The sequence below is a fragment of the Haemaphysalis longicornis genome, unplaced genomic scaffold (genome assembly GCF_048455015.1).
Source record: "Haemaphysalis longicornis isolate Haplotype H1 unplaced genomic scaffold, Haemaphysalis longicornis Haplotype H1 scaffold_3, whole genome shotgun sequence".
In the NCBI taxonomy this organism is placed as follows: Eukaryota; Metazoa; Arthropoda; class Arachnida; order Ixodida; family Ixodidae; genus Haemaphysalis; species Haemaphysalis longicornis.
In genome coordinates this window covers 48,683,991-48,698,101 of record NW_027526335.1, presented here as the reverse complement: position 1 = coordinate 48,698,101, position 14,111 = coordinate 48,683,991, and the positions used below count along the sequence as shown (strand labels likewise).

General features: G+C 45.9%; 1 protein-coding gene across 1 annotated transcript in view; it reads right to left on the bottom strand.

The window, feature by feature from the left end:
* Positions 1-6,835, bottom strand: part of LOC144174435 (cytochrome P450 3A17-like) — a 282,872-nt gene extending 276,037 nt beyond the window's left edge. Inside the window, exons 1-3 of the mRNA XM_077703152.1 lie at positions 6,645-6,835; positions 2,498-2,594; positions 895-947 (exon numbers count right to left, since the gene is read on the bottom strand). Coding sequence (XP_077559278.1) covers positions 895-947; positions 2,498-2,594; positions 6,645-6,703 — 209 coding nt within the window. The 5' untranslated portion in view covers positions 6,704-6,835. The remainder of the gene's footprint in view (positions 1-894; positions 948-2,497; positions 2,595-6,644) is intronic.
* Between the last annotated feature and the right edge of the window lie 7,276 nt (positions 6,836-14,111).

The window sequence follows — 14,111 nt, the reverse complement described above, 5'->3', positions numbered from 1 at the left end:
CACTAATACGTGCATATATTTGAGAACAATCTAGAATTCTACCGACGCTAGCAGCGGGACGCACTCTAGCACACTTGTTTGGCAAATCAAGAAGCCGTATTTAGTTGTACTTTTGCCAAAATAACAAAACATGAAAACCTTTCAAAAGTGGCGGTATGACGGACTTACCCCACGATCCGCGAAGTTGGTAAAGTTTCGCAAGCAGATGTACTCAATCAGTTTCAAATTTTTCGTAGCCACGAAAGGCACATCACCATTGTAAAATCTGGAGAGACGTATTGTACTCGTTAGATTCACGCGACACAGTCGAAAAGAGCTGCAACATCTTCCTCGTAAGGAATAATTGAACGTGGATTGTGGGACATCTTTTTGTTTAGTCTAGAATAACAGGCTATTTTTAGGAGCGTAAGAAAGACTCGCATATTATTTCTAGCCATTTCAGAACGTTTCCTCTTTTTTTAACGCTAATTTTTAGTCGCCATAAAACAGACTCCTCCGTTTTTTTTAATGGTGAAGTGCCATGGTACTAGTCCCTTTGTAATATTTGTAAAACCGCGCTTGTTTTGAAACTTCAAATTGCAATATCGTTTTGTAAAGAGCTTTTAGCACCTACGTAGAAATTATTTGATGAAATATATAAATACTGTGGAATAACAAAGGCACTACAGGGGATGCGTTTTGGATGGTTTGTATTTTCACTTTTAACTTGAGTGAATACAGGAAAATACTTTTTCTGTTTTTGAAAGCTCAGCTGTGGAAAAAAATTATTCTTTTCTTGTCAGATCCATTGAAGGGGGTATAAAATAATTTGACATGAAAGGTGAATTCCGAAGAGGATCAACAACGCGTTATGAAAATCTCCCCAATAAAGATTGAGAATAAACGTAACATTACCCAACCATGTCGCCGTACTCCTTGAACCACTTTTCCAAAACCTTGTAGTGGGGCTGCATGCATTGTTCAATAAATTCCATTAAGACCATGTAAAAATAATTCCGGGAAGCTTGCACTCACGCGCAAGACTTCAATGGTGAAGCTGTTGTATGTAATCAGTGACGGAGACTAAGTTGAGTTTTAGTATCGTCGGGATGTCGTGGTTTACGTCGGTGGCATGGCATTTCAATGACCTTATTTTGAGCTAGGCCTGAGTAAGCTCGTTGTTTTGGTCGACGTTTGCGTATGCCACTCTGCAAGCGAGACTTCTCGTCTCTAGCGGATGCTTTGCACGCCGACTTTCTCGAAGCGCGGCCCCTTCCTCGGACGTGCGAACTATCCACGGTCGGCCATGCGGAGTCAATGATCACCAACAGCAGCTTCGGCATTCAAGTCGTGGGGTTTTTACAGTACAGAGCGCATGCGCGCGACGACAAGAGTTCGAACGAATGAGGGGTGTACTCTATAACGCGTCTTTCTCGTTACGAGCAAGTGTGTGCATGATACGGCGAACGCTGGAGTTTTTTTTTTTTTTTTTTGTGGCCAATGTTGACCAACCTCCCTAAGTGGGTGTGCTTAGCTTAAAGAACGTGCGCTCGAGGCACGTGTTCACGAGCACTCGGCATTTTCTTGGTATTTTTAATGGCGCACACCATACATAAACGATTTGCTCAACAGCTGCCCTATTCAAAACAGCTTATCTTCAAGTTATGACATTTGTAATTTTGTTTAAATTCCCGATTAGCGCGTCTAGAAAGCGTAAAACATCAATGGCAATTGATTCCTCCGGCAACTTGTTCACGGGGTACCAATTAACTAATGTATCAATTAAAGTTCCACTGAGTAAAGCACTTCGATTTTACCGTTGTTTTTTAAGCTACCTGGGCTTTGTTTCTATGCCATATTTTTGCGCTTTGTACCAATTTATTGCTAAATAAATCTTCGCAGTGGGCGTTTATATTTCTTTGTCTACTGTAAGTGAATAAGCTTTGTTGTGGAAAGGTGAGCCGTAACACACGCCAGGAGCTTTGTAGATTGAACAAAGTAAGCTCACAGTTTGTGTGCTTTCATTAAGTAGAGAAGCAATAACGTCAAGTCACTTTTTCACTTAGAGTTCTTCAGGAGTAAGCTTTCTGGCAGGTCTCAGGTTTTCCGCATCCTCTGACTCAGACGCACACACCAATCGAGCTTGTTTACGCAGAACCATTTTGCACATTTAGTTATTGCCACAAATGCTTGTTTCCACATTAGAGGAATTCTGAGGGAATCAGCAGTCCCTGCATATATACTTGGTATTGCCTTTCTTTTAAACGGTAGCAATGTACAGAAACTGTGTGCCCATTATGTGACGTTCTCTACAGGCTACACACGGGCACCCCTAAGCGCGAAAGAATTATCTTGTAGATGATTTAACTACTGCACGCAAGTGGATGTGAACGAGTAACCTTACTTTGCTCTCTGCTCTTGTTGGTGTAGGTGTAGTAGGTGTAGTAGGTGTAGTACTTCGAAAACAAGGTTTCAAGGGCTCAAGCTGTAAAAGGCAAATATCTTTCATTAAACGTACCATAGAATGAAACTCGCGGATGTTTCCCCAGAGAAGATTCGGCTTCGGGCCCGGAATACCAAGCCTCTTGAAGTAGGAAAAGTGGTGCCATCGCCATCTTAAAGAAAAAAGAGCAATTGTTTTGTTAGGACACGTACAACATTCGTTCCTTCGTAATGTCCTCATATATTGCACAGTAATAACATTGCCTACAATTATATTTGACGAGGGCTCTATTGTTGACCTAAAACCGATAACGGAAGTTATACTGGGGAGAGCACATGCATTGACTGATTCATTTTGTCACCCAAAGGTAGGTTATATAAATTGACAACCCAAATAAACCCTGAGCCAATACAATTCAGGCTCTTTAAACCCCTCAAATGTTAAGGTCGGATTCCAAACGTACACTTCGGCTTAGGAAACGAAACGCTAAACGTAAAAGACTACAACTACCACCTTGGACAGATGGTTAGTGCAGACCTCAACATCGGGAGGGAAATCCCGCGCACATTAGGTATGGGTTGGGGAGCACTCGGCAGGCAGTCACAAATTATAAATGGTTAGCTACCTCTGTCCCTCAAAAGAAAAATCTACAACCAGTGCGTACAGCCGGTAATGGCATACCGAGCTAAAACATGGAACCTTATCAAAGAGCTAGAAAGCAAACTTATGTCGGCTCCATGGGCCATGGAGCGAATAATGTTAGGAATAGTACTCAGGGGCAGGAAACGAGCCACCTCGATCAGAGAACAAACTATAGTATAATATATCCTAGTTCAAATAAAGAAAATGAAATGGACTTTGGCTGACCATGTAGTCAGACGAACCGACAACCGGTGGACAATTAGGGTAACAGAGTGGATATCAAGAGATGGGCCCAGAAGAAGGGGAAGGCCACTAAGCCGATGGTGGGATGAAATAAAGAAATTCGGGGAGTGAATTGTGGACTCAAGCAGCGCCGGGCAGGAGTGGTTGGAGGTCTTTGGGAGAGGCCTTCGTTTTGCAACAAATCTGAGTAGGCTGCTGCTGCTGATGATGATGATGTCTTTCTTGGGATATTTGAAGGGAGAAACTTGGTCTGTCTGTCTGTCTGTCTGTCTGCCTGTCTGTCCTTCCCTCGATTCAGCCGCCCTGCCAAAGTAAATCAGTCGTTGAACAAGGCATTTATATACCGACGACCATTCCTAAGCACCTAGACCTGGGGAAGTGCTCATATTTGTCAACATTGTTGAACACAAACAAAACATTGCGCTTATTTATTGCAAAATATCAATACCTAAGTGATATTTGCAGTTTTTCCTTATTATAATACAGAGGTATTCAAATTTGTTCAATAGCAAATGGAATAATACATCCCCTGTAGAAAAAAATCACGCCGTTGCCTACTGTCGCCCTCGTGACTATAGCTCGTGGTAGCATTCCAAGTTGTTGAACAGTAATAAAAAATTCCGGCGCGTGGATCGCGCGTGGAGAAGGGCCTCATAGTGGAGCTGTAAAACGCGGTAAACGAAGTGATTTATGTAACACGGGCGGCAGACGAGTATCGTCTTGGAGCAACATTTGAAATGAAGTCAGCAGAAGCGCGGCCATTTATTTCTTTCCCTTCGCCCACAGTTATCATCAACGTTAGAGAAACCTAGGTTTTGTTTAGTGCGTTTTCTACGTGACCAGTGCGGACTATGAACTACAGAAGATGGCTGCGCAGCTCGCGCTCGCGGCCATCGATCGCCAGCGGCCGAACTTGTCACCTCCCCCCCAGGGAGGCCGGCGATAGTAGGTGCCCCCCGAGGTTTCCGCAGGCCAAATAAAGACGTTGTTTCTCTCTCTCTACGCGACATACGCCATCAGTGTTACATAGAAAGCTTCGCTTTTATAACAACCCGCGAATGTGTGGCCGCTGATACATACTACTCATCCTGCTGATGTTCACCGGCATGGCCAGCGAAATAAGTGGACGGCGCTGTGGCTGCTCGGCATGGGAAAGGTATTGTGGATGTTTCCATGTTACCAAGGTTCGGCGCAAGGAGTGACTCACTGCGACAGCGGCCAACACGTATTTTTGAAATTTTCTTCGCGTGATAACCAGTGAACTTGTCTGTCGCTTTTCGCACGGTCATAAGGCACAGACGTTCATAAAGTGAGGGGTGATGTTTTAGCACTCATGCGAAGGGGAGAGAACTCGCGTGTTCCCCGAAGCTCTGTTTTTTTTCATTTTTAAGATAGTAACTACAGGTAATATTGCTCATGCGTTAGCTTCCTTTATTTGAACGCGCAGAAACTCGCGCTTCTTCCAAAGAAGCAGAAGTAAAAGATGCAATAGCGCTTCCCATGCCTGTCTGCCGCAGCGTCGTCCCATAATCTAGATGGTAACGCCGGCGGCTATCATCATCATCATCATCAGCCTATGTATACGCCCACTGCAGGGCAAAGCCCTCTCCCATTATTCTCCAATTACCCCGGTCCTGTGCCAACTGTGACCAATTTATCCCCGCAAACTTCTTGATCTCATCTGCCCATCTAACTTTCTTCCGCCCCCTGCAACGCTTGCCTTCTCTATGAAGGCGGCTATGAGTATACTCATAACCGCCAGCCTATAGGCTGCGTTGTATGTATCGACGGCCACGCGTTGGAACGTTGTTAATAAGAGTTATGACGTGTGTACAGCCCGCCAAGTTTATAAAGCGATCGTCATAAAACGAAGCCCAGTCAGTATATGTGGGCAGTGATTATCTAACAGATGCCGGACGCAGAGGATGAGTTTGTAACCCAAGCCCGTTTGGCGAGAATCGGGGTCACAACAGTTGATAAGCCGGCAGTGTGACACTGTTTTGGGAAAGATAAGTGTCTGATGAACGATCAGAAGGACACCTTGAGGTGACGGAAAACGGGAAGGAGACGTTCCAGGTAGGCATTAGGCAGCGAATAGTGACAGGGGATTTCCCCACATAATTATCCACAAACACCGGTGTTACTGATAGTCAAACATGCCGGCAGGCTGCATAAGCCAGCGTGGTGGGCGGTATTGTCGAGAGAAAATCTTCAACATGAAGACAACAACAGCAGGATGTCTGCAAAATGTAATAGTTTGTATTATCCGCAAAACGGAGGATCAGACTGCATCTGCTATTCATACAAAGAGCTGCCTACCTGCCAGTCGAGCAGCGTGTAGACCGGAATCAATACACCGGCTGGACACGCCAAGCTAGAGGGCAGGTACACCGGCAACGACAGTGCTAGCCACATAAGAACCGACGTAAAGTACGTAAGGAGAGATGATTTATCACCACTTCTGCTGGAACTGGGGATAAATGGGGAGAGAGAGACTGGCGGCACAGGGTCGGGGGCTGCGTTTAGATCCGAGTTGCGCATATGGACCCACCTTGACTTCTGCGCCTTGTTTCCCTCCCGGATCTTAATTTAAAATCTGCGGTTCAGCTTCCGCAATACTGAACATGTTTAAAACTTAGGTTGCTTTGAAAATATGCTTTTTTTTCAATACTGTGATGCAATTTCCACGTCGGCAGCCGTAAATACGATGGGTTACTGTTTGTTAGAGAGCGCCACCTTACAAGCTTTTCAGTGCGAGCATGCATATGCAAGTGCGCGCGTGCTACACCAGGACGGTTGACCAGCGTGCCGGTCACTCAGCTTGCCGGAAGCTCATTACGGCTCTCTGAAGTTCGCAGTGGCTCACGTGGCCTGGAACGAATTTGAGACGAAACGCTATAGCGTAGGACAATGGTCTCCAAAACAATTTTTCACAGGACACGGGGCAGTGAGCGGCGACTCAGGCAGCGCATCGGTCCACGCAACGGGCAACCGACCCACTGCAAACAACGCAATGGCTAGCTCAACCGTCTTCTCAAAGTATCGAGAAGGTTAGAATATGTTGCCAAAGAAGGCACGCGCTCTATTTCACAATGTTGTATTTCCGCCGTGAATTGCTTTGCTATCAGTACCTGGCATAGATCCTTGAACTGCAACAAAATACACCACGCGCGCTGGTAAAGCCTGAGCGATGAAGTCGTGCGTTTGTTAGACCCTATCGGAAGCATATGCTCCAGGGAAATAATTGTTAGCAAGAATAAGGAAATCGGGACAGATATTTTCTGTTGAATAAGAATGAAAAAAATTTGGAAGCTTGTAATAGTTTGCTAGTACTTACATGAGCAAGGCAATAAATAGCGATGTAAAGAGAGCCACCAGACCAACCGTGAACCACATAGCGGCGTCCGTTTGTGGAAACCAGAGAATCCGTGTGGCCGATTACACGTGCTACGAAGTGCGTGCAATCTTATCGCTGCTTATGCCACTCCAGAGGTCAGACACTGCCTTGTTGATTCAGCATCTGAGGAAGCGCTTTATCCGCAAAATACTTCATGAGGCTGGCGTTAGTTTTGTCAAGAAGAAACCCGGGATCCTATTCTTGACTGCGCAAATTCACAGTGTACTGTGAATTCGCCAGAAGATTTGTCTAATTGGCTTTTATTTTTGGTCACATGCTTCCGGTTGACATAGCGGTTGTGTGCGCTGTCGTCATTTTGACGTTTCATGAAGCTTACTGACGTTTACAGGTTGATTCATTTCTCTCTGCTGAAAGCTCACAATTCTTGGCCGGCAATGAAAAACTAGGCGAAATGCAGCGGACATGACAACATAGGCCTGTCTTCTATTCAACAACAATACGGCTCTGCGATTTGCTTAGAAGACGTGACGTAATATAAACAGTTGGCGGGAAAGCTTACGTCACACATTGGCAACTTCAGCCTGCGTAAAAGGGGCGCGCTGTTACTTAACAGATTGAAAAGTGGGGCCGCCGTTGCCGTGAAATAGGATAACGAATTTTACTGACCTTCGGCGCCGTGAAAGCAAGGTAAATGTAAATGGTAGCGAAGCTTCGAGCAAAAAGCGGTTCAGAACGTATTGCCAGCGACATCAGCATGGGGCTTGTGGGAGTGGCGATTGAAGCGCGACTGGGTGAGGAGGAAAGAAACACTAGTAACAAAAAACCAAGTTTTATTCAACAATAAAACAACAGTTATATTTTACGAACTATGTTTATTTCTGAATCACATTTATTTAGGCCCAGTGTGCAAATAATTTATTAAAATGTTGTTCATTGTCAAAAACCTTTTTTGTAGCGCCCTCTGAAGAATGGCACATGTCATTGCTCTGTGATGCAGTCCTTGTAGTACTCGGAAAGGCGCTCCTAAAGTTCGCCTGCTAGGAAACGGCCCTCGCGTGTTTTGGTGGTGCACAATTGCATTCGTTTTTCCTTGTTAATTTGGTGTGCACTTAATTTTCGCTGTGCGTGGAGTTGCGAGGTGCGTTGTATCGTCGGTGAACACGTTTATTACCGTCCCCGGCGGGCACGGTGAACTATGGGACGATGCTGCCAACGGTTGGAGCGGAGCTCTTTCCTCGGTACCTACGAAAACGATGTGATGTACAAAGTTGCAACAGCAACTCCCGTACGCCTGGCGTTTTACTGCACCATTTTCCTCTCATTTGCACAGGTAACGCGAAACAATAGAACTGCTAATACGTGCACGGGGGTTTTGTAAGGAGACTTGGTGGTGCTTCGAAAAAAAAAAAAAATTGGCCGCGTATCTGCTCCTTTCGTTGCAAATGTCGCCAAAAGACGATAGCCTTTGTAGACATTTGCCAAGGAAATGCCCCTCTTTGCTTTCCCGCTCACCTCTCATGCTGTTCCTGTTGCGTCGCGCTCATCCCAAAGTAAACACACTAAAGATTTGAGCAAGGCGATTTGAATTTACCGCGTTCCGCTGCTACAGGCCAGTTTCCTCGATGCCAGCGCTGCAGTACGGCGGAGACGCGTGTGAATGTAGGCGGCCGACTACAAGGTTTATAGAACCGCGTGGCCGTGCTCCACGTTCATTCCAAGCAGAATACGAAACCTAGCTAGTGGAACCTTTCGTTGCTGTTGCCGCGTGATTTTTCATATGCCGCAGGAGGCGGCGGTTTTCTGCAGTAAATGTAGAATATCGTTTTCTATCGAAAAACCCAGCATCCATGAATTTTAATTAATAAATGAACACTGTAAATAACAAAGTTGACAAGTATGAGCATATAAACCGGGCTTAGACGTTTACATTTGGCTGTGAGTATATAAGACTATTGCGCAATATCAATTTTACTTTGGCCGGGTGGCTGGATCGAGTCACAGACAGACAGACGGACAGACAGACAGACAGACAGACAGACAGACAGACAGACATACAGACAGACCAAAAGTTCTGGGTTTAAGTAGCCCAAGAAAGATTATCGTCTTTACAAAATAGGTCTAAAGCTTTGTTATGTCACAGTTATCTTTTGATTTCACCTGAGGCTGGCTCGGAGCAAGTTGTGTCAACTACTCTAGGACATCTCAGCGTATTACCACTGGAATTTAAACGATTCGCTTTAATTGTCTATCTCAGTGCCTTCTTTATTGCATCACAATGCTTGTAGTGATCGTTGCTTCCCGCACGTGTATGCGCAAGCATTATTTCCATTGCAGTACTGTGTTCTGCAGCGCCGTGCTGCGCTGCTGCCAGATCTATCGTGCTATGTGCTTTTACATACTGCCGTAGCTTTCATTTGCATTGATTAATTTTTCCTATTTTTACTTATCTGTTGCGACACTTGCCGAAATAATGCAACCAGGAAATTCCAGGCGTGAATGCTGAGTGAAGTTCTGTAGAAACCCATGTCTACTTGATAAGACGCGGGACACCTGCAGTGTTCTCGCTGCATTTTCGTGAATCGGCATTCCTGCGGTCCGGTTTTCTGCGTCAAGGTGCAGTGCCTAGTTCTTTTCTCTTGTTTGGAAGTAGTTCTGCTGTTGAGACTTTCATTGCTCATAATGCTATGTGTTACGGGTAAAGTGAAGTTTACGGTGCGTAAATAAAATCATGTAGTAGTGCCCACGAACATTTTGTACTTATTGTATACGTGCTGATTTTCTACAGTGTAGTAAAGTTGTTTTATGTTTATCCTGGCATAAAATTCAAATATCTTGATTATACCATAACTATGCGTTATTTCTTCTCTTAGAACAGAAGTACACAAACCGAGAAAGCATTATATAGCCTTGATGTATACTTAAGGCACGCACGCAACCTCCGTATGTGCGACGCAATTAAAGTGGCGTTGGTAGAAATTTGTATCGGGGTGAGGAGTGGGCACCTTTTTTACATGAAAGGGAGGGCCGAGGAGAGTGGTCAAGTGTCATTTTGCGCTCTGTATCCCATGGGAGAAAAAAAATTCAGGTCGGGGGAGGGGGGGGGGGGGGGGGAAGGGTACGTGCTTGGTTCCCGGTTCCCGGTTCGCCACCCACTGCAACCAAACTACACAACGGATTGCTTTTATACAGCAGTGGAAGGCATGAATACATAATAAAGGTTCAGAGGAAATGCAAGATGTTTTTATAAACACCGAGGCGAATCATACGACAGTATGCTTAAGTACGTTTCTCTAGTCACGAGTCTGTACTAGTTAAGCTGGCGTTGACTTGAAGCACACACGCCAAGGGCTCGCCAACTTGAGTCAGATGGCGATGACATAAGCCCTCAGCGATCAGAGGCCTGCTACGGCTATTTTGAAGTCAAATTTTCCCGGTAATGCCACCAAAATGACGTCACTTTCTGACCGGATCTTGTGTCACATCTTGTTTATTTTTTGTTTCGCCGGAAGTGTTCCCTCCTCACACAGAAGGCGCTAAGCCCTATGAGCAGCTTAAAGGGACACTGAAGTGGTTTGTAAACATTGCGGGATTACAAGCGCAAATTGTAGTCCGGAGTCTCTAGGCCCAGTTTCGACCACTCTGAGCGCGTTTACGCGAATTTATTTAGTAGAAAAATCAATTCGAAAATGCTGTCCTACTTTCTGCACCGTCGCCCATTTTCTGTGGCGGTTTCGTGTGACGTCGGGAGGAGATGAGCTGGCAATTGGCTGCGCTACTGGACTGTTCCCCGGACTTCAGACAAAGTCAGTCGGCCCAGTGTTTCGTCCGCCAGTCGCCGACGGGTCGTCGCAATTCGTTCGCTCAGTTGAAACTAAGCCACAACACATTTGTGAATGGAAGAATGTGCCTTTCTTTACTTCGTTAGTTTGTACAGTGTATCTAGCTCCAAGTCGAGGTCGCTTCACACAAGCGCTGCACAAGCGCACATGCGATGCTTCGCTAACTGGTACACCAGTAGGAAAATATAAGGCCTCTTGAAGGCGGGAGAACAGTCAGCGAAGTCAATACAGGTACTACGGAAATAAAATCAAGTGATACTTTTACCCTACAGCGTAAAACTAGGGTGCGGGAAGCACTTTCTTGCGCTGGGCGAACAAGCACAGCGGTCAGCAGCACGACTACGCATCTGCGAAGGCTTTTCTGTCTAAGAAATGCAATTGCTAGACGTGAGATATTGTGGAAACTTGGGGGACTGCACGATTGCAATACAAAAAATAGTCCCCGAAGCTGCTTGAAATGCTAAAACTAAATAAAAGGGTAAACTTGTTATACATTATATACATCATATTTCCAAGGTAGGCCGCGCTCCTTCTCCCCCGTGGCCGAGTGGTCTGGATCGCTAGGTATGTCAATGCAAGTGTTTTGCAAGTCACGAGTTCAAATCCCTGGGGGTACATTCTTTTTTTTTTTAAGTTATTTTTTTCGTTTTCCGCGGATGTTTTCTGTGCTGAGTTCACCTTTTTTTGGGCCGCAACGTTCATTGCTCCACGAACTAGATCACAGAACGCGCGCAGGCTGACACTGGTGCGCTAGCGAGTTCTCGTTGGCGTGCTGTTGCCATAAGCACTGGCTGCTTGCGGGCAGTGGGCACAGGCCAGAATCAACAGACCCTTGGCCTGGTGCGAACACGCTTTTTATGATACAGGCATGAGTGAGGCAAGCTCCAAATGTGGGGGAAAAGCGCATGGCATTTGAGTGTCTGCGGGGACGCGGAGGGCGTTCATTCACTGCGTAGGCCTCGGCTAGTGATTGCTGCGATTCCAAGCCGTCCTGGGAGGCTTAGCTTATGCATTTTACAGCCGACAACATGGCAGAAGCGTGGGACGACGATTACTGAGGTATTGAGAATTCCCATCCAACGATGCCGTCGGATGTCAAGCACGTTGTTTTACAGAACCGAAACCGAAACTTGTTTGGTTTCTAACGTTGGGCATCGTCCAATCACGGTGCGTCTCCTCCCGTCGTCACAGCCTTTAGTTGGTGCGGCCGCCGCAAACCGCGCATGGTAGTTTTTCTTCTTTCGCGCTTTGTAAAATAATTACCGACTTGTCGTCCGGATAAACGATGAAAAGGGTGCTCATTTGAGCCAGTCTACGCGGTGCAAGCAAAAACAGGAGCTTGACAAATTCACTTCAGTGTCCCTTTAAGAGCCGCCATTTTCTGAACGTATGGGCTTCTATGGAAACTTCGCTACCAGTTACCTTGGTGAAAGCCCCGGGAATTTTCAGCAGGCGCAGTTTCGCATGACGCATGGTTTAAAATTGTTTTCTAGAGAAATAACTAATAGTTTTGTCTTTTTCCGAGTCAGCGATAACAGAGCATAAAAATAACGTTTCGTATTTTGTTTTATGTTACGCAATAAAAAGCAAATATTTGTTTGGCGTAACAGTAACATAGCAGGGCACTACAATCCTCCTCATTACAAAGAACCCAACTCATGGCATTTGTCCACACTCCTCCTAGTAAGCTGGAGGGTCCCATGGTCGAGTAAAAAATACCAAGGAAATCTGATTGTATTATTTATTATCGCGCTGATTGAGTTAAAGCTTGACAAATGAGTGAATCGGCGGCATCGCTACGCTCCACCTTCATAAGGCATTGCGTTTCGCGGTCCTTACCGTGTCATACAAGCGATCGTCACGGCCATCTTTTTTTGTGATCACTCCATAAACCTGTAACATAGCAGCAGACGATAGCGTGGCGGCGGTGACGGCGGGGAATGTGATAACGCAACAAATCCTGCATTAAAGCAGAGCGCTCAACTGTGTTACTAAAACCGATTGAAAGCAATTAATAGATACGGTAAAAAAGATTGTGTGATGATCTTTAGCTCAACACCCACCTTTCGATCACGTTTGGATCAACTTTACTTGATCGCCGTGGGGTGTTGATGCCCATTTTAACCTGCACAATTGTGCTTCTCTGGCCGATCTCAGCTTCCGTCCTAATTTTTGAAATAAATTCCAAGTGTTTTTGTATCTTTTATGCGCAATATTTGATTCCTTGGCCGTGGTCCTTATGAGAAAAGCTCCAAATTAACAGCATGTCGTCATAGCTATACGAGCATCACGCCACTGATTGCTTACGTTTTACCTACGCAAAAAACACGGCGAATTCACAGTGAATTTGTGCGCTTGCGATAGGGCTGCCGTGGGCGAAAACTGATTTTATGGCAGGAACCATACAGACATGCTGGCCTTAAAATAAGTCACCACTCCCAATCATTGCTGCAACCTGTCGTATTAGCAACTGCACTGAAGTGGCGATTTGAGCTTGTTTGCTTGGACTTTATTAAGGGAGAAAAAATACCGTATTTGGAGGGAGGAAAAATGTGGGACGGGACGCACAGCGGCGCTGAACAAGCAGTTTATTCGAAAACTACAACGAACGTACACATGCGAGCAGGTGTCAGAAAGCATAATCGTCAAGTCTGGTTTAAGTGGCGCATGGGTGTAAAGATTCAGCACTGTTTCTTTCGGAGTGCGATAGAGGGGGAGGGGGAGCGGTGAGCTTATGCATGCGTAACACCCCTAGTGTTTACCTCAATGCCTGTTATCTCGTGCTAGACCCGGTCGCTATATTTCTTGAGAATAGTTGTTTTGTCAAAACGAAATGTGCAACCTCGGGAGGGGTGACCTTGTCTGACGGTGCTATTTTGCTGACTGGCAGTGGGTGCGGTAACACAGTGCGGTCGCGTTATTGCGGTATTTACAGCTATGTACTATCAAAAAAAATCCATAATCGAACATAGCGCGTACTATTCAGTACATATGCTCGGTATCCTGACAGCAGAGCCGCGTGTACGCAGTAGGGATGAGTCACGAGAGTCCATCTCTCACCTTGGTATGGAAAAAGCATCGTTAGGCGTGCGGGCATTGTGATTTGGCCGACCGCCGCGTTTGGCGCCCATCCAGGCTACGGTTAATAACTTCGTCGTGCGCCATTTGCAACCCAATGCAGCGACGAAGTCAAGGTAGCGCGAACGGGCTTCAAACACGCCGTTAGGCCAAATCACGATGCTCTCATTACGAATGAAACTCTTCCCATGCAGGATGTAATTTTCTGTACCCAACGGGCCCGTAACTCACGACACTATAAGGGAGGGGGGGGGGGGGGGGGTACACGGCCGTTGGGCGGCAAATGGTTAGTCGAAGTACAGATAAGCAAGGCAGGCACAGTCAATGCCCTGCTGCTTTCCGCCCCACCATTCTCATGTTCCAGTGAAGTGACATGTATCGCGTTCCTCTTGCATCCTCGCCACGGTATACCGAGGTCTCGCGAACATCCTGTCACTTGCACACTCACTTGGCCCATACCCTGACTCATCTTCGCGTCACCTAACATAAGTAAACAATATCGCCCGAACAAGGGAGCGAATATATTAAC